The 23,417-nt window shown below is 40.8% G+C and overlaps 3 protein-coding genes across 6 annotated transcripts; 1 reads left to right on the top strand and 2 right to left on the bottom strand.

Annotated features, from left to right (window-relative positions):
• The first annotated feature begins 221 nt into the window (after positions 1-221).
• gja4 (gap junction protein alpha 4) lies at positions 222-4,117 on the top strand. Of its 2 annotated transcripts, none has more exons than XM_040021304.1 (2): positions 222-407; positions 2,070-4,117. In XM_040021304.1, the coding sequence occupies exon 2, from the start codon at positions 2,073-2,075 to the stop codon at positions 3,204-3,206; it is 1,134 nt and encodes a 377-aa protein (XP_039877238.1). In that variant the 5' UTR covers positions 222-407; positions 2,070-2,072; the 3' UTR covers positions 3,207-4,117. The 2 variants fall into 2 exon arrangements, with proteins under 2 accessions (XP_039877238.1, XP_039877237.1); XM_040021303.1 differs by having other exon boundaries at positions 223-407; positions 2,064-4,117.
• Positions 4,118-10,879: 6,762 nt separating this feature from the next.
• smim12 (small integral membrane protein 12) lies at positions 10,880-13,415 on the bottom strand. Of its 3 annotated transcripts, none has more exons than XM_040020735.1 (3): positions 13,284-13,415; positions 11,774-12,003; positions 10,880-11,653 (listed from the first exon to the last, which is right to left on the bottom strand). In XM_040020735.1, the coding sequence occupies exons 2-3, from the start codon at positions 11,972-11,974 to the stop codon at positions 11,558-11,560; spliced, it is 297 nt and encodes a 98-aa protein (XP_039876669.1). In that variant the 5' UTR covers positions 11,975-12,003; positions 13,284-13,415; the 3' UTR covers positions 10,880-11,557. The 3 variants fall into 3 exon arrangements, with proteins under 3 accessions (XP_039876669.1, XP_039876671.1, XP_039876670.1); XM_040020737.1 differs by having other exon boundaries at positions 10,880-11,145; XM_040020736.1 differs by having other exon boundaries at positions 10,880-12,003; positions 13,284-13,414.
• Positions 13,416-15,431: 2,016 nt separating this feature from the next.
• pef1 (penta-EF-hand domain containing 1) lies at positions 15,432-23,067 on the bottom strand. The gene is made up of 5 exons (XM_040020729.1): positions 22,944-23,067; positions 20,876-21,122; positions 17,598-17,753; positions 16,785-16,928; positions 15,432-16,675 (listed from the first exon to the last, which is right to left on the bottom strand). The coding sequence occupies exons 1-5, from the start codon at positions 22,962-22,964 to the stop codon at positions 16,446-16,448; spliced, it is 798 nt and encodes a 265-aa protein (XP_039876663.1). The 5' UTR covers positions 22,965-23,067; the 3' UTR covers positions 15,432-16,445.
• Between the last annotated feature and the right edge of the window lie 350 nt (positions 23,068-23,417).

Genomic DNA, 23,417 nt, shown 5'->3' with positions numbered 1-23,417 from the left:
GTCACTCCCTTCTCTACAAAGGCCATACTATTACTTTTTCCCCCCAAACTCTTGCACCTCTAACCTTTAAATTGCCGAAGGCAGGCGACATTCCCATGCAATTAATGCAAATCTGCGGTCTTTAAACGAAGCTAAGACCAGAGCGCAGTTAACCAGAACCGCTGTGAGTTCATCCATCCCATTTCCTGGACCAAGTTCCTGAGGGAGGGCCGGTTTGAGCAAGCATGGGAAAGTTCTCCCCACTTTTTCCGATTACATCGATTCTTTTTAAAGAAGGGAAAACATAACCCGACCGGAGCAGCAGTGTAGTCCACCACTGGATAGAGCGGAGGTGACATTAAAGACGCACTGTTTGCTGGGACCCGTGAGGCTGTAAGGAGACAAACCCGGCTTCTAGAGAGAGAAAGGTGAGAAGGTTTTCCGTGAGAAAAAAAAAGAAAAAAAAGGCGGGCATATACACTCTATACAGTTCTGATTAGTTGTCAGTGACTGAATTATACTCTACGTTGTTTGACATATTTTTATTTATTGGATTCCTTTTTTGTAATTAATATTAACTTAGTAATATTTTTTAAGCGATTTACACTTGGGCTGAAACCTTAAAACCATCTTTTCAGAGGAGAATTTATTCTTTTTGATGTCTGGCCTGTTAAAGTTGTTCTTGAACTTTGGTAGATCTTACAACGAGTCTGCTTCTTATTCTTTTCCTTCTGTGTTGTTAAAGTCGGACAGTAATAAGCCGGGCGGCTTTAAAACTACTTTAAAAGGGAGACCTGCTTCACCTTAATTTGACTTGTTGATTATTTTTTCTTTTGTATTGTTGCTTTGATACTTAATATGGCTGGTCTGCTTTATCAAATCAATGCTATGCTTTTCCCATCTCCTACAGTGACCTCCCACTAGTCTGCTGATATTCTGTGGTATGTTTTGTAGAGATAACAGCCATCCTCGAGACAATACCCCCGAAAGAGGATCAGTCAAGTTAGTGATTTCTGTGCCTGTTCAGCTGGGGCCAGTATCCCTGACAGTTCATTGAAACTCCTCGTGCTGTCAGAAGAGTTTTTAGTTTCTCTGTCGGAGACGTTTTTCCTTCTCACGGGGGAGAAAATAACAGACAAATATTAATAGAATAAACAAATAGACAAGTGTCACAGCAGAGCCTGAACTCGCTCACACAGGATGTTTACTCAGTTGTGTGTGTGTGTGTGTGTGTGTGTGTGCGCGCGCGCGCTGAGTTTCCCGACAAGCCACCGACTGTGTCATTTCTTGTTAATGATTTCCACGGCTTCCATTTCCATTACTGACAACATTTTATTTTTTTAAAATGAAATCAATTAAACTGTATAATTAAAGTGTGCATAAATGAACTGATTCATCCAGCCCAGAATAGAATATATTCTTTGTGCCTGCATTATGTAAACGTTGCCTCATTTGGACTTGTTCACCCCGGTTTGCTGCGAACAGACAAAGTGTACACCCCTTCCCATTCATTCTAAAAGCTAACTTTGGCAGCATATGTTTTTGTTTTAGTTCATTTTAGTGGGGGGCTCACTTTTTCACGTCTCCATGATGAGGAGTTGGGGCCCCACCTTAACAAGAGTGTGAGCTCATGGAAGAACTAATAGGGGGGCTGCAGCCAGATACACGTTCCTCAGCAAATAGAGACACCATTATGCTGAAAAGGTTGGAGAAACTTAGCTCATTTGCTGCTTATAGGTGTGATTAAAGGTTTATGCTCTGGCTATGAGTTTTGAAAAGCACTAACAATTTTGTAATGGTAATAACAATGTGCCAGGTAGGTGATTAAGTGTAACAATGGTTCAGCCTGTTTAGCGACTGAGCAGTCAAGAAAACGAGGCCATATGACCCATATTAAAAACTAGACCTGTAGACAAGTTTAATGGGTCCGTGCTACCTGACTGAACAGCTTTCACTTGAGATTAGAGTTTGAGGTGAAAAAGGTGTAGATTGTGATAGGTTATTACTTATATATGCTACAAAATCCTACCAAAACTTATGCACCTTTTGTGGGTAACTTTAATGACCTGATGTCTCCATGTTAGGAGCAGAGGATGTCCAGAGCTGACTGGTCCTTCCTGGAGCACCTGCTGGAGGAGGGCCAGGAGTATTCAACAGCTATTGGCCGGGTCTGGCTTACCGTACTCTTTCTGTTTCGCATGCTGGTACTGGGAACTGCTGCTGAGTCTGCCTGGGATGACGAGCAAGCAGACTTTGTTTGCAATACCATCCAGCCTGGCTGCACTGCTGTTTGCTACGATAAAGCCTTCCCTATATCCCACTTCCGCTACTTTGTCCTCCAGGTCATCTTCGTCTCCACGCCGACCATCTTTTACTTTGGATATGTGGCTATAAGGGCTGGGAAGGACAGGAGAAAAGATGATGAAAAGCAGGCTGAAGAAGGAGGTGCTGGTGGAAGAAAAAATGGGCTAGTTCACACAGAAAGAGGCGATATCACAAAAAATGAAGAGACAGAGAAAGAAAAGAGTGGCATGAAAGGCAGAAGGCTAGAGAAGTCTCCCGAGGTGCCCAAACTGAAAGGCAGGCTGCTGGGAGCATACGCATTCAGCATCTTATTGAAAGTCCTCTTAGAGGTCGGCTTTATTGTTGGGCTTTGGTTCCTTTACGATGGCTTCTTCATTGCACCAAAGTTTGAGTGTAAAAAGTATCCTTGTCCCCACACGGTGGACTGCTTTGTGTCTCGACCCACAGAAAAGACTATTTTCACCATCTATACTCAGGTGATTGCTGCCATCTCCCTGTTACTAAACCTCATCGAGCTCCTCCATCTGCTCCAGCTTGCCATCGCCTACCGCCTGGAGAAACGCTCGGCCCAGCAACAGGACTACCTACCTCGGCCCGAGCGGGAACCGGTGCGACAAAAGACTCCAGAACTCCAAACGGCGGCATCACAGGCTTATAAAGCAGGGAGCCATATTGAGCTCGCCGTGCAGAGTGAGGCTGCACGCTGTCCAAACCCCTGTGAGAGCTACGGGGACATGCCCATAGAGGTGAACTGGGGAACTGGAGATGCTGGGAGCGACGCGCTTCCCAGTTATGTGAACTGTATGGGTGCTATGAGAAAGACACATTCCCCTAGAGTCCATTATAAGAAACATGCACACCACACGGGAAAAACTACTAAGGGTGCTCAGAAGGGACACTCAAAACAAAAGCATTATGTATGATGTAGTCAGTCAGACTGATGTTTCTATGGGAGTGTTTTTTGGGCTTCAGATTTTTTTTATAAATATTTTCCTGCACACTTGACTATCAGGAGTGCACAGTAAGATACAGAAGAACAGCTACTGTACTGTGAACGTAATGCCTCAGAGGCTGACAGACACTCAAACAGAGATTTATCCGATAAATGGACCTATTCAAAATGAAAAATTTTAAGAGCACTCCCCAAGGCAAAGAAAATGAGACTCCACAGTGAGAGAAGATTAAAGTCATAAGATGCCTTAACGTTACATTTAATGGGTTTTTAGTGCTGAATGTGAAAGTGGGCTTTGGAGAGGGTGTTGTGTGAGAGTTTACTGGAGAGCTAAATTTAAATATACTCCCTGGAGATTTGCACTGTAACTTCTTTTTGAAGCCAGTTCTCTCCCAAAGGCTCTGTCCACCCTGTGGAATGTACTGGTCTCTGGATCACGCTCAGGTCCCGGGAGGATAATGACTGCGTGGATGCAGGCACGCATGCATGCATGCACACACACAATATAATTTCCCAACAAGTTTTTGCCGCTCAAGTTGAGGATGCGGGCTTGGAGAGCAGGAGCAGAGGGAAAGGGGAAACCAAACTATGGGACTTATTATCGCCAATAACCGCAGCATAATATCTACAAAGAAAACAGAGAGAAGGAAAGCACAACACAAAGACAGGCATCCATTTGAATGAATGAAAACTAAACCTTTAGTCGGTTAGAGGTTGATCTTGCACCGCGACCGGGGCTGAAAGCGGTACAGAAATGTACAAATTCAAAGAAAGGAAACGAGTTGTTCTGTGAAAACTGTATTTAATGTTTATTTTTGAGATATTGCAAAGTGATAATATTTATTATTTTTTTTGAAGAAATAAAGTTTAAAGTATAATGAACATATGAAAAAAAATCAATAACTGCATCACAGATATACTTTCAGAACCTTTCAGCCTGCTTTGTGTTCATCATGGTTTTATTCCCTTTCTTTCCCAAACACAGGGATGAGATTTCTACGGGGGAAAATCTCTCTTAAGCGACTGCTCACTTGCTGCTATCCAAATACTGTCTCCGCTACAGGAAATTAATCATTCAAGAGGAAGATAATAGAATAAATAATAGAAAGAGAGAGGTGTGGAGGAGAGGATGGGTTTTACACGCTATTATGAGCACAACCAACTGAGGGGAGAAAACGGGGGAAAAATGGAGGGAAAACACTTTTGACTTAATGGCTGTTTTCAAATATGTAACTGTGGCTGCACAGGCAACAAGGCCATCACTCAAAATGCCAGTAAAAGTTCATACGAGGAAGAATCGCACTTTATTCAGGCTCTATTTAATTTCCCCTGGAGTGCACTGCACTGATGGCCAACGCTGTTTTTTTTTTCTTTTTCTTTTTGATGAAAGCAATTGATAAAATACAGAACTCAGCACCTTCGACAAAAGGTGCTCGCCCAGCCTCTGAAAGAATGTACTCATACGTCTTTTTTAGATTTGTAGCTCTGCAGCAATACAGCATTCATTTCCAGCAATTTACTGGACTGTCGATATGATGATAAGCAGTTATCTATGGCAGGAAAGGTGGTCGGTGGGAAATTCAAGTGAGGCAGGCTCTTAAGCCACAAGCTGTCTGAACTGTGTGTGTGTGTGTGTGTGTGTGTGTGTGTGCGTGTGTGCGTGTGTGTGTTTGAGAGGTCAAATCTGCAACAAGCAGCTGAAGAATCTGACATTTACTTTCAGTTTACAGCAGTTTGTCAAAAAAAAAAGAAATGTTATAGTGTGTAATAATAATAATAGGAAGCCTGTTTCTGTGTGCTTAAAGTGGAATGTGTTTTTATTGCAGGAGCATGTCAAGGATATATTGGCAGATACTGTTGAGAAAACAATCCAAACAGCCTGCTGAAGCTGCCCACTTTAATGCCTGTTCACGAGAACTTGGCTAGCATCTGGCATTCCCGTGCAGCCCTTTTTTATTCTGTTTCTTTTTAAATCTCAGTCTGCATTCGCGTGTATGTGTCCGTGTAATTGTTTGTGTCTGTGTTTCCACAAAAAAGCCAAAAGGCCAAGGAACAGATTGCGCAGGGCGACCCGTATCGGCCCTCGCTCGCCTGCTGGAGCCAGACACCGAATAGCTGAAGTAGCTTTTGCGTCCGTCTTCCTCAATAGCCCATCAAGGTGGAGAGACTCGACGTCCTGCTCTACTCTATCTGCAGACTCAACTCTCACCTCCTGTTCAGCGAGGCAAATGTAAACCTAGGAGGATGAAAACAACAGACAGTGTAGGTTATTTTGCTTCAGCCATTTTTTTTTCAGAGAAATTCAGTTCCCTAGACGACAATGAAAGTGATCCGAGCGCATGTTTCTCTAATGGGGCAATTGAACATTTATAAAACACTCTCACATTTATTATTAGTCTGATTACAGATTATTCATGTCTAGATTATTTCCAATGATCTAAGGAACCAGTCACTTTCCAGATAATCTGATAGAATTTGCATTTGTTTAAATATACTTGCTCTATGAAACTAAAATGAAGGGAGTCCATAAGATGGGAAGAGCTGTATTAGTGAGAGAGGCTTATACTTGTAGTTAGAAAGGCAGCTCCTGGGATCAGATGCCATTCTTACTGTGTTTCCTGACATTGTTGAATTCTCTGCTGATGCGTTTCCTCCGTCTGCTGGTGAAGCCACACACAGTGCTGGTGCTAATCACACAAAGAAAGACAGTCTTTTAGTTTGGTGAATGAGCATACAGTACGTGGATACTCGTGGGCAAAGAGCTATGCTGAAGCATTTGGAGTATAAAGGAGTTTGAAGGGTCTTTAAATATCCGCCGAGCTCTAGCAGGTATTATAAAAGGTCAGCCGTTGTGCCGCCCACCTCTCATGCCCAGCACCAACCTTTGGAAGGACTTTAAAGGATTCACCTGCAATGAGTGCCAGGCTAGACAAAAACAGCCTGATCCAGTGTCATACTTCCTGCCAGCTGTACTGCTGAAAGCCCTGCATGTTTATAAGGAAAGGACCCCGAACAAGGCAAACAAGGCACTCAGACGCACAAACACGCTCTTAAGAAGGCCAGCGTTACCTCACTTCACAAAACGCTTTCAGACAGCAGGCCTTAAAACAGCAGCTACAGGCTAGGTGAGGTCACCAAAACTGTGCAATGTTTCTTTAACCGGATGTGTTTAGAAATAATGTTTCCTGCAGTATTTTAGTAGCAATACTGGGGTTCATCTAAATGTGGAAAAGGCAAAGCTTACATGTGCCAACCCCCTTTGTTTCTCTTGAAATCTACAATACCGACACACGAATCGCTCAGCATCCATAACAATGCACACGGTTCATGCACCACGTCTTTAATTTGGGCATTTGTGCTACTCAACAATATGCAACAGAAACACTTTGAGCAGTTCCTAAATTTAAACTGTCGACAGGAAGTGGTCCTGTATCTGTTTCCCGTTCCAGTGTTGTTTCTCCCCGGGGACTTGTTGCTGAAGATTGTTCACCCTGACAATGGAGCCGCTGTGGGCATTGTTACATTGTTTTAAATGGACTCCCCTGTGTTTGCTGACCTTATGCCACTGCTGCCCCATCAAAGGGTTTATGTGGGATGAGGAAAGTGGGCAAAGCGCCTGCTGTGTGTGTGGCTGGAATCAAGTAAGAGAGCCAATACCTCACAGACATCTTACAGAGAGCTGTGTATATGTGTACGCCGTGCTGTGCTACACATCAGTGTTTAAATCTGCACTGATCAATGTTTCATTTCCTCAAAAGACCAAGTGAACTTATGTGACATGGGTTGTTTGTAGTGATGAACATATGTACAACATATGTATCTGACTCTTCAGTGTACAATGGAATATTTTTAGTTTGCCATATTAGGGCGGGATTGTAGAAATAATAGGGTGGCAATTTAGTTCAGAGGTTTGGAAAGTACTCTAGTAGGTTAAAAATTGCTGGTCTGAGGCCAGATGCTGGCATCTCCTTGTCTATGATTAAGTGTTTCTGTACGAGAAAAGGGTAGCAGGGGATATCAAAGATGGGCTGTCAGAAGTTCCAAAAGCCACCACCAAGGTTGATTTTATTATATTTATATATATATACATATATATATATATATATATATATATATATATATATATATATACATACATATAGCCCCAGGTTTAGTATCAAGCCTGGGGTTTAGTATCAAACCTGGGGCTATGTTTGTGGGTAGATGGCGGGTGTACAGAATGGTGAACACCAAAACAGACAAGGAGCTGTCAAATAGTCATATTGATTAGTAACACTCCTGATGCTTCCTTTATTACCACTTTAAGCATACATACTTCCTTTATGAAAGGAAAGGGGGAAACTCCACCGCATGATTTAACCCTGACTCCATGATTTGATTGCTTTCATGAAAAGAATCAAAAAACCTGACAAAGTGACTCCGATGGTGTAAATGTTAATTATAAGTGTGTTTTCCATTCCCATTTCAATAATCAACAACGGTTTGTTTTGAAATTTACAACAGCATTACTTCTTATGAGCTATATTAACCGGTGTTAATGAGTTTAAAGTTCACTTGAATTAAGTTTGCTTTAGTAATGTCCATTACTGAATAACCAACCTTTAAGATCATTTTGAATTAATTTTGTGAATTAATTTTTACCTGGCGCCAGTCTCAGATAAGTGATGGATGCAGGGAATTTTCCTTTGAATATAGAAATATGAGTCACCTCCTCAACCCGGGGAGCTACACTGCCCTCAGCGGCAACATTATTAAGGAGTTCAGTGTAAGTGCGCTTGCTGTGTATCACGCTTCTCTTTCCTTAAACATTCTCCTTCACACTTTTCCTTGACCTCATGTTTTCCACTGAGGTTTTGTTTTCTTTTTTCATTACCATACCCACAGTTTTAAAAAGTGAGCAGTTACTTCTTTTCATTATTCTGAATGCAAACATTCAAAATGTGATTATCATGTCTGGGACAATAAACACTACTGATCATGACAGAAAAACTCCTTCTCTAATTGTGTCATATTAAAATCTGCACATTGTTCTGTTTAGCAAAGAGATTTCGCTTGCTGGGAGCACAGCCTCCTTTAGGTTTGACAGCATTTCTAGTAGTTAATGGAAGAGAAACAGAAGGTAGTGCATGAAGTGTGGTTCTGCTCCTGAAATTCAGATAAATAATCTCCAATGCAAATACATACAAGGTGGACACTGCGCAGCAAAAGCCTTGGCACTGACTACTGTCTGTCAGATGCGTGAGCAAAAATAATTGGAGCACATTAATGTTTGTTTGTGTTCCCTAATGTGATTTTCATAACAGGTTTTTAAGATGATAATAAATCAGTGTGATAAGTTTGTCCTGCTGTGCTCAAAATGTCAAAAAAATACCATGAAGGGAGATGAGATTAATTTACCTGAACACGTTGCACTAAAATGAAAGCAGTGTTTTTAGGGGAGCCAAGATGCTCCACTGATTTCACAAATACGAGACCCTTAGTATGTTTGTGGTCAGCCTTTTGCGAGTGTATACACTGCATTAGGTACACAGCTACCTGTGCTGCTGGATTTGTATTCTCTGCACAAATGTGTGTGTGTGTGTGTGTGTGTGTGTGTGTGTGTGTGTGTGTGTGTGTGTGTGTGTGTGTGTGTAGTGTGTGTGTGTGTTTAATAGGGGGATGCGGTGCCCTTCCAGCAGACAGACAGCTCTATTGTTCCTGCAGCAGAGGGAGCATGTCTCCAGCCTGTCCACTCAGGATGTTGGTTTGGACCTCCTTAAAAAAAAAAAGCCCAGCCAGCATCACCCACACCCATTATCCCCATCTTCCAGCAAGAACAATGGAACTCCTCCCCACAACCTCCTCCTTTCCCAGGAGCCTCAAGCACTTGGTTCCCACAGTACTATCGAGTTCTGAGGAGCCGGGCCATTGTTAGCAGGCCGACCTGTCCTCTGATTGTTCCCATGAGGACACACACACACACACACACACAATTCTCTGTTAACTCTGGTGCATTTAGTTGCAAGCCTCACCTCCACCTCTCTATCTTCATTAGATTCAAATGGAAACTTCCACCAGCTTGAAGTAATTGCGACTCTAAACACGCACAACCGGTGTCACTGGAGTGGAGCGGGTCATTCCACTGATGGCAAACTTAAGAGGGGAGTACAGGGCTCAAAGATGGCTGCTGATACAGCAGTATTTACCACTCTGGTGCCAATGTAAATCTGGACTCCATAATCTTTCCCATTTAACTAGCTGGCAGGGCAACATAGCGGAACTTATCTTGGCGCACTGAAAAGGTTATCGTCCATTAGGAAAGCTCCTCTGTTTCATGGCTGAGGGACCCGAGTAAACAAGTCAACAAAGGGGAGGTCAAGCGCCTGGTCACATGTTTACAGTCATAATACATGTGAAATAAAAATGCTCTTTAAAGGCCATTTTTGCCTTATGTTTTTTTAGTGATGCATATCTCATGAGGAGTGTTTACACATAAATATCAGTAGCCATTACACAGATACACATCAGAGATAACAGCATGCCACTAAACTGCCATCATGATCTAAACCCGCAAGTAAAACCTATGTGTACACCTCCTCAGTTACTGCTGCATTATCAGCTGGCACACTATTAATGGCAGCTTTATCACAGACAACTGTTATAAGGCTTTAAGGACCCTATTAATCCCATCTGGTGGAGCACAAATACAGGTCTGGCTGTTTATGTGGTTTTTGAAAAATGATGTGCTCTTATTTTGAAATAAAGAGCTTGACTGGAGAGTGAAACAATGATTAGCTCACATAGGACTGGCTGAAAACATTTAAATGAGCTGGGTGTGTTGGGTAGCATCTCAACAGGGAACCAGGGAACAATTTGCGGGTTCTTTTGGATTATTGATGTGATTTTTTGTGTGCTGCACACAAATTTCACACTTAGAGAAATTAAAAAGACTCAAAAATAAACATTTGTGAGCAAAAAGAAAAATTAAGCTACAAAATACATAAAACTTCAGATGGCAAAGAAAATACGGGCGTTCAATTAAATGTGACAAAGTGGTGATTTTTCCAGGGTGTCCCCAGCCTCTCGGCGTGTGACAGTCAGGATAGGCTCCATGTCCTTCACAACCTTTATTCAGGTAAGTGGAAGAAAATTGATGAATGGGAAGTTGACATTTTTACATGCAATTATCTCTAGAAATTTGCTAAAAGCTGTTTATATATTTACAGTATTAGAAACATTATACTTGTTAAAGTTTACGTTTTTAAACCAGAGAATAAAACGTCTTGCTTCAAGTGGATCGCTCTTTCCTTTAATCGATTTAAGATGGCCAAATAGCACAAGGGCTAAATTCCAAAGGTGAATCAGTTAATGGTTTCCCAGCATAATAATTTCCCCCTTGAAGCTGAACGAGTGGAGTCATTACTTCCTTCCTTTGACTTTTAAGTTACTTTCCGCCACTGGCAGAAGCATTGTTTCACAAAAAGAGGTTCGACACAGTTGCTCAGAACTGAACGTGAAACAGCGCTGACACAGACAGAGTTCAAGTGTTTTCTTTTTTTTTTTTTTTTTTAATTAAAGTAAGAATTAACTAACTTCATGAAAGATCCTTTTTGATAATACCCAAATAGAAGCTGTAAAAATTAACTGAAACATCACTCAAGGAAACACCTGAAGCACACAAACTTCTTTATTTATCACATTTTTTCAGCAAGACACGTATTATTACTGTTTTTTTTTTTTAAAGTGTGCAAATCCAGACTTTCTAAAATGAAAGTATTGAGCACATGGTTCCAGACAATACAACTAAGCAGCTTAAACATCCTGGGAGACCGCCCACAATGCTGGCTTATGTTCTGTCACATATCATCAAAGGTTCCAGCAAAGTCCTGTCGTTCTTCTCTTCTTTTATGACAGCCAGACTTCCTGTCTCTCTAAACAGAAAAGATCAAAAGGAGTAAAAACCCCCAAAAACCCAGACAGGTCTGTAACATGAAAATTGGTCGTGAAATGACAAATGACATTTGAGTGGCTTAATAACAAAGTCGCAATTATATACATTTACCATACTGGCACAACCAGATGTATGTAATCCATCCAAGTCGGTTCCAAATCACATAAAACTTTGTCAGATTAAAGACCGAACACTCAAAGGTTCTACAATAAGGTGTTCTAGTGACAGTGGATGGCTTAAGTTATTGATTAAAAGCATGCACATGCACCATCAAGTAGATGATTGGAGAATTTGGTACAGCCTAATACATATACCTTTGTTTGATTATGGAGAAGAAATAATTATATTCCAGCTACTAAAAGTTTCCCAGTGTACACCCAGGCAAGTTTTTGCTACGGGTTTCCATGAGAGTGGAGCTGAGCTGAATAAGGAAGAATGTATGATTCAATGATCACCCTCTCTTCTGCTCTCAGTGCACAGTCCTCCAGCTGAAAAAAAAAGGTCAAACGCAAGTCTATCACAGAAACAGGGGATTAGCTCTTTTCAGGTCGGTTCCTGTTCAGAGCCGCTTTAGGTGTGAACTCCAGTTTCTCTTTGAGGCTCAGCACCTTTGTGCTGTCCATGCCCACTTGCTCCTGCAGCTTTCTTTCTTCCCTCAGTTCCTGGATGCCTTTCTCTTCCTCTCTGGATTTGGGGGTGCCCCTGATGAACCATTCCAGGTGATAGCCCACTGCTCCGACCACAAAAGCCACAGGGAAGGTGACATAAGGAGCATAGGTCCGCAACGCTGTCCACACTACAGGCCACATGACTGCATGCAGCTCTGGGATCCCAGGTGCTTCAAGAGAGGAGGAGAAAAAAGGTATGTTATTGGTTGTCTGTCGCTTAATTTGCTCATGTCCAACTCTGCATTTTCCTGCTGTGTACTAGAACAAGTTTGCATAATTCTGAGCTCAAAGTAACTTTTATTCACTATATGTGTTATTAGTGTAGCTCTTCACTTCATTCAGTGTCAGAAACAAGCCAATACCTAGATTGATTTGAGCAGTAGTGGGTGGAGCGTCTGCGCTCATAGCACAGAAACATATTAGATCACTTTTAGTAACTTGCCGTGAACATTTATAGCTTATTAGGTCTGATTTTACTACTTCAAAATTGCTGCCCTTTTTGTTTAAGCTACTGACCCCTTGTGGCTTTAATTCAATTCTGATTAGTGGGGAAATCTTGTAACTTATAGGATTCATCTAACTAATTACCAACAAACCCAGATCAGCATAAAAACCCTGTTTTTTTTGCTTAGATAAATCAATGACTCACTCGCAGACTGCTATGTGCTATTTAAAAACACAGCATAGAGCTTACTGAAGAGAAATTATTTTGGATAAAATTAACATGACTTAATGTGTCTACCCATTTCTGAAATACTTTCTTAATGTGCGAAATAACTGAGGCCAAAGTGCACATGAGGACGTCGTCAAACACCAGACAGTATAATGAGTGGGTCTGTGTCCTTCCAATGCCCTCTTTCTCTTAAGCCCGACCAGCAACACAAGTAGCAGTAACAGCCTTCGACTTCTAGCATCAATTCATGCTAGCTACTGATCTTTCGTGCCTGATTAACCTTTAGTACAAGTTGAAATATCCCGGTAATTTTTACTCGTTTGGGTGTTTCATAAGAGCCGAACTCAAGAGGTATTCTCAACAATTCACCAGTTTACATTCAAACATATTGCGTTTCCCAGCTTGCATGACTCTTTAAAGTTATATGATAAAATTCGCTAAGGAGTACGCCATTATAAATTACAAGTCCAGTCATTACACGCTATATGATATGAATGACTGTGAACTTGATTCGACCAAATCTAGCACAGCGTATAAGTCTAAAAGGATAACAATGAAAAGAATTAACGCTAACGTAGTGTTACCAAACCTACTGTGTGAAAGTCATGTAAGAAAACTGAGAGCTGCTACCGGCTAGTGTGCTTTCTGTTTACTTCAAAAAGACAGCTCGAGGAATGATAATTCAGAGCACAACATACATTCACCGAGCTTTTGTGCCTGCCTACAAACACTCAAATATTTAGGGGGGAAAAAGCCCCAAATGTCGTAAGTACTCACCTTTACCGCTAGCACGTTGGTACTGTAGTGACGCAATTTCCGTGTCAAAGTCTGTATCCTTCCTGGTTTATCGTCATTGGCTGGCGAACTTCGCGTAGACGTAACAATATCTCGCGGTGTTTTAGCGCCCCTTAGCGGTAAAAATAATACGCTACACTACTTTGACATTTGTACCGAGTAGAGAAAGTGCATTGTGAATGATCAGTACCATTTACTGCTGACATCCCATAAATTACATAATAATATAAGAAATAAATAAAAATAGAAAAAAACAAGCAAATAATGAAAAACCACCATTAATTCATAATCTAATCAACATACCTAGCCTAAAATACACGAGACATTTGTCCAGTTCTTAGCACTAGTTAAAAAAAACAAAAAGCAGCCACCTCTTTCTGTGTTTAAAAATTCGGTGGTATTTTTCCCCACAAATACTCTCAAGAAATCCTCACAAAAGGCTGACAGATCTGTCACCAGCATTGTGCTACACACTGACAAGGCGTGAGCTACCCCCTCTTGTATGACAAAACCATCAAGTGACAAGATAGTTTTCTTTTAGTTTAAAAGCACTTTCAAAAGCTTAGTGCGTTGCATAAAACCGCAATTTAAAGTTTAGGTTTTTTTTGGCTGCCTGTGAGGAATGCAGAGAAAATAATACATTTTAGTCACAGAGCAGGAAACCATACAGTTCAGACTTGGCTACACGAGGCAAAAATATTCCTCTATGCTACTGTTGTTTCTGGGTAGTAAAAGGGTATATGATTGATGATACTGATATTTCAGCTCCTGGGCCAGCTTTACCAATGCTGGGCACAAAGCTGATCCATAGCAGTTGGAATGCAGCCTGTCATAAAGGAATGGCCATCTCTGACTCCATGGCTGTTTGTGCAGAGGCAAAGAGAGGGGATTATAAAGCTAAATCCAAATTTGTTATCATTACTTGCAATGCTGCTTAGAACTGTGTGGGTGATTACGCTTCATGCTTCAAAATTATTCTCTTAAGCAGTTCCTCCCTCTGTGCTGTCCATCTTGTAGTTGCCAGAATTGGAATTTGATCAGTCCTGTCAAATAAAGTGAAATGTGCTCATCGCCTGAAGGAAAACAACATCACTAGTGCCAGTTCTGCTTTAATAGCAAACTTGGCAGTGACAGGATTATTTCATCAGTTCCTGTTTATTAGCAACTGAGATTTAGAGTTGCACTAGCCAAAATTTCAATGTAAAAATACAACCACCTTATCAATCCAAATCACAAAGCGAGACTGACAGAGTGGCTGACTGAAGCCCTGTAGACCTGCTCTCCCCAAGTTAATTACAGATGTCAGGCATGGTCAGCGGTGGGAAATTTTTCTCATTACCCGAAAATTGACAGACAAGACTTTGGTTAAATCACTGCTGAATCAGGGAAGCCTGAAAAAGCGTGTGGCACAGCTCCTCAAGCACGGTGCATTTTTGGCCACGGCTCCAAATCCGCCGAACTCAGTGTTTTGAAAACAGTCCAGATGCTAAACATATGTCAACAAATGCAGGGGGTGGTGGCAGGGATGTGACACATATGACACAAAGTGCCTTAAGGGATCAGTGACAGCTACATTTAGCCCTGGATTAAGATGCAGGGAGACTGCTAAGCAGGAGATGGGTGTAGAATATGACCAAAAAAGATGCACAAGAGGATTTGATAGATTGCCTCTGATTTGGGATGAAGCTGGGGGACTCGTGGCACAGGCTGTCAGAGGAACAGATGGTGAGTAAAAAGAAGTGCCAAATGTGGAAAGGAAAGACAGAGACTTCTCCGAGTCGGGTTTGAATTTCAGCTAATCAGAAGTGCTTTTAAAGAAAATCCAACCTCGAAACATTCAGGGCTCACTAACAGAAATATTACAAACTCTCAACCTGTACTTGATTGACTGCATTTCACTGTAATATTAATGAATTCACTCTGTGCTTAATTATTCTATTAATATGCATGCAATATGCATTCAAAACTGGTGGCGAACTCATTCATACATATGAAAATTTATTTGCTTTTGGCATTACAAACCATCATGACATGTTTAATGAGCTAAGAATATATACCTCAGTGGAGTGTATTATTCATATATCAAAGATAAATGTACTGAAGTAAAAAAAACAAGAAGAAACCAAAGGATGCAGTGAGGCACAATTTTATCCATCTTATCTTACTGCGAGCAGTTAAAAATAGTGACAGATTTGAACTATTTTACTTTCAGTAGAAGTTCTTATACAGATTTCCTAACAGACTTTATATTGAAGTAATATGCAATATCATGTACATTTACTGAAAGTAAGTACCTTCTGGAAATACCCTTGATGTGCATAAATTTAAAAGGCATTTGAACAGTTTTATGGCACAAGAACACATTAATGCTGCTTGTGTGCAAATTCACAGGGAAAAGTACAAGTAAATACTTTTCACATGTCACCAAGGCAACCAAGGTAAACTGTTTTGGCATCCTGCTGACTTCCCAGTAAAATTTAAAGGGGCGATATTATCCTCATTGCAGTACTACTTTTTAATTCTTGGATTCTGTTTTAAAGTGTGATTCATGCACAGTCACTCCAAAGTAACCCAATCTTTATTTATTTTATAATGAAACGTGCTTCATACATTGGCTGAAACAAGCTGCTTCACCTCCCTTCACTCCTACCTTCCTTCTGATTGGCAAAGTGTGTGACCATTCTGTGTGCATGCGATGACCATATTAGTTAGGGGTGTTCACTTTGATTGACATCACACAGGTAAATGTTAAAGAAATGATTGAAATGAAGTTATTAGAGCATTTTGAAGCCAGAGGCTTTGGCTCAGAGTCTCCTTGCATATATGTTACCCTATTTTTTTTTTTTTTTTTAAGCTTTGGCCATTTTTAATATGAACATCCAACATTTTAACAGTATAAATATGATGAAGCGCCATCCTATAAGCTAACCTGTGAAACCTTTAGCTCCATTTAAAAGAGCCAGTGGACTTTATTCAGGTATATGTTGCTGAGCTTTGTCTATTTACAGCAATAAGCCACGCAACAACATGGACTGGCATGATGTATACATAGCAGCATGTGGGGGCACTTATGGCGAAAAAGGGAGCGACTGTGACCTGAACATGGAGTGAGGCTGTGCAGAGGGGCAGTCGGTGGAACGGGGCTCACATGAGCCTGGTGACAGCACCGGACAGAAAGTCCTCATAGCTGAGGCGGATGTTGCCCGTCATGCTCGTGTCTCTCTCCCGAAACACTTGAGTCATGCTCTGAAGTTGCGTGCACACGTGGATGAAGCGGTCCAGCTGTATGCCGGGTCGGGCACCTCGCACGGTGAAGCGCTGGACCAGCGTCTCTGAAAACTGGGGGCTGAGGTTGTAACCCATCTGAGCGAGGGCTGAGAAGAGAAAGTGACATATGTGCATATTTGCATTTATATGATTGGATGAAATGATTTAAGTCATAGACTTTTCTCAACATGTTGTCAAATGTGCAAACACTGATACCTTGTTGTAGTTCCATGCCACTGATACATCCTGAGCGATCTCTGTCATACTGCTGAAACATTGCTCTCCACCGCTGCATAAAGTCCCACAGTGCTGAGAAGCCAAACAGGTCCATTCGACCAGACCGCGTCTTGTCAAACATGTCTAACAGAAAACACAAACACACAGGCTCAGCCAAGCAAGACAAAGAGGCTTTTTTTATTTTTTTGTAAAGCAGAACCACTAAGCTCATCCTTCATCATCATGGATCTTCTCCTTGTGCTACTTCAAAGCAGTCACACACTTCTCATTATGGTAATAGAAAACATTAGTCACCGCCTGGTAAGCACAACTGGAATGTAGGGATAGTTGTGCAACAACAATGGGAACAGCGACAAACATGACTCAGTCATTATTTAGGCTGACTCCTGGCGGCATAAATTTCTCCCTGTTTTAGAAACTCAAGACATTTCTGTTTACAAGCTTGATAGATTTAGGGAGGTACTTCCATCCATCCATTTATTTTCTACCACTTATCTGGGTCTGGGTCCCAGAGGGCAACAATCTAAGTATAGTGAGTGGGGAGTAGAGTACTCCTATATAAATCCAGCCTACTTCCTTTTCCCCACTACTTCTCTATGCATTTGTTTGTCTAAATAAACTTTTGCCTCCTTCTGCTGTAGCCATTCAGGTCACTGAGAGTATTTTACATTGTTAAATAGTGTGTCATTCTGCCTTCAGCAACACTATAAGAGCATTCACAACCAATTCATCAACACAGCGCTACCTCACGGCCTGTTGAGCATTTTATTTAGCTGCTGCTGGATGACTTACTGATCATCATGAGGCAAGTCTCGTCATTAAAGGAAGACCAGTTAGAGTTGACAAGTGCCTGCTTGAGCTCCTTTAGGTTGATGAAGCCACTGCGATCAGTGTCAACACTCTGGAACCACTGGTACGCCTCTGGGTTAACACCAGGAGGGATGTTACCTACACAAAGACAAAAAAATAAGTGCGGTAATGAGACAGAGAAGGAAAGAAATGCGTTCTGACTGACTTTAAAGATTCCCATGGCTTCAAATTTGTTTTCCAAGCTGTTTCCACTGCCGTTCATCTCTTTTTCACCAATCCGTCTCAACCACCTAGTATGATTTATTCTCTTTATTTATCTTTATCTTTATCTTTAAAAGATTTATTTATCTTTATTTATTTATTCTCCCCTCCTCATATTTTCTACCAGTTATTATTTCACTAAACCTCTCAGGATTTTCAGGAGTAGTGAACAAGTGTGGGGGGAAAAAAAGGAAAAGAAGAAGAAATATTCTTGGAAATGAAGCGACTACCGCACTCCAATGCCAAATAATCATTTATTTATCAGGAGATGAAGAAACGCTCTTCGGCTGTCTGACAGTTGAAACTGTGCTGAGTCTGTCAAGAAGAAAATTGATCATAAAAAATAATACATCTATGCTTGGCTCAGTCTTTTGGTGTTTAGAAGCACCAATTTAGAAAAGAGCAGTGTATAAAATGACTAGTTAGAAAAAACCGACTTCATATGCAAGTGACACACCAAACAACTCCTACAGCTAATTACATTCTATATGCACTTTGAGTTTTGAAATGTTATTTGCTGTGTGGGTAAGAGAGCATACCAACTATAACACCTCTTAGTGATGACTGTTATACCTGATATTATTTATACTTATTAAACATGTAGTGTGCAACATTTGTTTCTCTAGCTTTTTATCGCTAATGTCTGAATGGATAGTAGTGTGACATTTTTAAAATATGAGGCCTTTTGTGACTCTCTGTTTGCTCTAATAGCCTGTGGACTGATTTCTATGTGAACTATTCAGTAAATTCTCTGTACACATCTTCAACTATGTGACACACATGCTCACTCCTGAGTGCCTTAAATAAATATCCATCTTCCACTGCCAGTATCAACAGCGAGCAACAAAAGCTTTTGGTAGCTTAGAAGGGGAGCCCACTGGAGTCCGCCCGGCCAAACAGAAATTTGGTTTGCTGGTCACCTGGTTTTTGGGATCAAGTCTGTACTGAAACCTGAACGGTTATCTGGTTAATATTAACTAACAGTAGTGTCCTTATTAACACTCACGTAGTGGACGTACTTTCTGAAGTAGAAAAGCTAATGTATTGAGCTGTCAGCTGTTAAATTGTATGAAACTGTAATTCATGTATTTTCACCAAAGAACAAGAGATTCACCAAATTGAATTTTCTTGGCTGATTCCAGTTGTTGTTGTTTTAAAGTGTAACCTGCCAATACCAATATTTGGCAATTTGATTTGGATTTTTTTTTTCAAAGAAGTTTAATTAAAAGCATATGCAATCAATAAAACAACTTTTTCTTTCAACCTTTGCAAAATATTATTTTCATAATAAAATAAATAACTACACTGCAGTAAGTTACAAGATCTTCTCTGACTTAAACAGTTGAAAATGAAGTGCTCTGGTACTGGAAAGAGGTGCAAATAATTAACTAAAAATGAGGTACTGTACACCCACCTTTACCTAATACATTTTCTTTACTAAAAAAACCCCCCAAAAAAACAATAACAACAACAAAAAAACTGGTGCTACAGATTTATTTAACAAAATAAAGTTCAGTTACTTGGATCATTTTCCAGTATGTTTATAAATTAACTAGATCACAGGACATCAATCCTTTTCTCTTTTTCACTCATCTCCATAATTTTCTTCATAACTGATTCGATCTTTTGCTCATACCGAGGCTGCTAGCTTGTGGTTGGCTCTAAAGTTTGGATAGCTTTAGCTTTTTTAAAGCGTCCATGTTCAGCTAGGTGAGGGTGATTTACATGGCTGATTAATAGGAAGGAACAGGAACAGAATAGGAAGGACAGAACCTTTCAGTCTGTGCCACTACGGCTGTGGAGCAGTGAACTAACACAACTGATTTTAGTTGACCTTGTTCATTCTTTTAAAAAGCAGCAAACAAAAACATTTCGGTTTAAACAGGCTTTGTGTTGAGAATTTTTATTTATTTTAAAATAAATAAAAATTTAAAAATATTTTATATAAATGTAGTCATTACCAATAATAGGGGCCGATAGATGAGTAGGTATAAATTAGCTATGCAACATATCTGGCATTGATAACCAGAGTCAACTATAATGAGTCAATTAAACTGATACTGAGTATGTACCCTGGTATTTCAGCTGTTGTACATCTGTGAATGCAGCATACGTATGATACTGCAACACAGTCTCGTACACAGCTCATGCAAGTCTCATCGCCATTTTGCCTGATGTTCTGCTTCCACAAGCTGCATGCAAATGTGAGCAACAGAACAGGAATTGCATTTCATCTGACAGTTAGACGGGGCCCCTTCAAATACATATTTGTTTTACAATATGGAAAAAACAAAGAAGGGATCCAAATAATCTTCCTGCAGTTAGTAAGGCAGTTTGTATTCTTCTAAAGGCTACATGTCCAACCTTAGTTATACAGGTTCAGGTTTCATAAGTAGCGGCTGTGAAAATGAAGGTGCAGATAGGGTCAAAGGTTGACAAAAAGCCGTCTCGAGAAGAGGCCATTATCTGGAAAAAGGAGGTGTTAGAAAAATATGGTGTGAGTTGAAGGAAGCAGTAGAGGGGGGGAACTGATTGTCAGAAAAATGAATGGGGAGAGAGGGACAGGTGACACTTGAGGGCAGACCCTTGATGGATTTTGTCCCTGTGGGGACTGATCGTAACATAGGGTATCAGGTTCTGACTTAGGCTTAGCCACTACTGGAAACAGTGTAATCACACACACACACACACACACACAAACACACTCTTTGCCCATCTGTCTCTTACTCTGTTTAGCCCTCACTCAGTATTACCGGAGTCATCACTCCAGCCGTGTAATCCTGCTGAGGGGCACAAACTGAACCCTGTCTCTACAAGACTGTCTGGGAACGCAAGTCATTTTCTATCCATCATCCCAGCGGAGAGTGAGGGGGGAAGCAATGTGGAAGCAGAATCAGAGTCTATCTGCAGTCTCCTTGTGTTCAGTGTATGCCTGCTTAAATCCTACAGGCAGAGCTACCACAGATGCTTACAAAGATATGCTCTCATCTCATAATTACCTGCAGGACCATAGTTTGCATTAGGTCCCCCATACGGTTGTCCACCATAACCCCCATAAGGCCCACCAGGGGCACCACCTGGCCCTGGCCCATATTGCCCTCCATGACCTGGAACTCCATAACCACCATAGGGGCCTCCTGGTTGACCTCCAGGACCTCCGTAAGGAGCTGATGGGGGAGGCCCATAGGAACCTCTGCCTGCACCGTATGGCGCACCCTGTGGCGGGTTGACTCCAACTGGATAGCCCTGCAGAGGGACAAAAAAGCAAGGGTCACTAAACCCTATAATAAACAGGCTTACTGCTTCTGTAGTAAAAGAGTCTGAGGACAACAGAGACACAAGATACTTCAGGTATGGCTATTCGACTATCTTCTCAAATTCTGTACTTAAGTTTAGTTTTAAGGTCATGTATTTTCTGTTGCCTTGGATCCTGCTACTTTGTACTCCACTTGTTTAACATTTCAGGGGAAAATATGTAATCATTAGCCACAATACTAAAATCAGCTGCTCAATATTGTATAGCCCCCCTCTGTGCCTGCAAAACAGCTCTGACATAGTGAGGCATGGAAACAGGATCTCTAGTGGATTCTTGGAGTCCTGTAGATTGTCCGCTGCGGCCTCCACAGATTGTGATCGTTCCTGGGAGCATCCAGTGGATGATCAACTAGACTGATTTGGGGGACTCTTTCTTGTACCTCTCATTCAGCAGTTTTTGCAGTGTACATTGCACCTCTAGGGGTGAATGCAACTAACTGGTAATACCTTAACCTCCTAAGACCCGAACTCTTCCACAATATGCATTTTTAATTTCTCTTTGATATTTGGGCATATTGGGGCCCAATGAATGTAAAAACAAAGAATTACCAGATTTTTTTTTCAACCTTATTTTTGTTTTTAAGAAAAATAAGAGCCACATATGAGGATATTCATTTAAAATTTTGATAGAACAGTAGCAGTATAATGCCCTCGTAAGTGGATATCAAGCCCATGTAGAGCAAAACTGAGTATTTTAGTCTAAATAACCCAAAATGTGATGTCCACGTATGTGGACGCCAGGTCCTAGGAGGTTAAGGCATAAGCAGGATTGTGTTGTCTGTAGCAATGTTTAAGTGGGTTTAGTATAAAGGTTTGATCTGGACTCAGAACTCATAGAGCCTACACCCCTAGAGTTCCCATGGCCATGCCACAGACAGCAGTTTATTTGGCACCAATGAGAGCTGCACAATATGAGGAAAATATTTTATTTGTTTAATTAAGTTAAATGTTGCATACTTATTTGAAAGCTGCAATCAGCATGTAAATTAAGATTTTGCCAGCAAAACATGTAATTGGTTTACAATTATGAGACTGCTCATGTGAAGTTACCTATAGGACACAGAGGTGGGTAATTTTATGTGAAAGGCTAAAACAAAACAAAACAACAAAAAATACAGCTGTATTTTGGTAGTGTATTAGTGGTTTTAAATACTTTTCAGGCAAAGATCATTAAACATGTGAAACAAAGTCTTATTCTAGCCTTTCGATGATGTAATCAATTAATACAAGAAAAAAGATTCACGAATTAACTAAAAACTAGACGTACAGAAGCTTAACGATGTCATAATTCAAGCAAAATAAACTAGATTGTATCCCACTGTGCTGATCAATGATTCGTTTGTTGACATAAAACGGCTCAACTTCTTTTATATGGTAGGTTAAAATTTACTTACACCATAATTATGTGTTTGAGCAAGAACGATGAGTTACCTCTACTTTCAGATGAAACCCACCATGACTGTTATCAATTCAAACGAGGAAAACTAGAGTAGTTACGTTTTGCTGAACCACAAGACCAAATTTAAAAGATAAACACTGAGTAACCCGCTATTTCTTACCGAAATGTTGCTAAAGAATAGCAACAGTTTACCGTGTAACACTTAGCTAACCACAGCAGACAAATGAATAACCGAAACTACTTGCGGTGCTGTTAGTTACGTCACATTGGTCAATAAAAGAGAAACTCAATAAACAACATTAGTATGTTATTATGAAGACAAAAACAAAATATAAAATACGGGAATTCAATACCTGTCCGTAGTGGAAACTCATATTTGACAGCCTTTACTTCCTACAACGAAGCATCCGTAAGGGCAGATACGGCGACGTCCAGTTTCCGCTTACCATTGGTGCATTGTCCTATCTATCAAAACCGCACCCGTGTCCTCTGCTTCTGATTGGACGGTAGTGTGGAAACTCGGATGACGCCAGAACAAGTAAGGCGGGGTCATATGTCTATCTCTATTGTAAAGTAAAGCTTTGTGTGAAGCCGATTGTGAAGTAATTTGTGAGTGACTCAGCGTGTAATCCTAAAGTGAATATAAGGTTCACTTACAGCATGTAGTCTTCCCAACTGACCTGGTAACCGCTTGATAATTGTGAAATGCATGAAAAAAGACACATACACGAACATTTAACAGTTTAACATTTAACAACTTTATATATTGCAACAACCCCACCCCCTCATCATTTAAAACAAACTGTAATAGCTGTAGTCTTACTTCA

This window comes from Simochromis diagramma, unplaced genomic scaffold (assembly GCF_900408965.1).
Source record: "Simochromis diagramma unplaced genomic scaffold, fSimDia1.1 OVJJ01000753.1, whole genome shotgun sequence".
NCBI classification, from domain to species: Eukaryota; Metazoa; Chordata; class Actinopteri; order Cichliformes; family Cichlidae; genus Simochromis; species Simochromis diagramma.
This window is presented reverse-complemented; position numbering and strand designations above follow the sequence as displayed.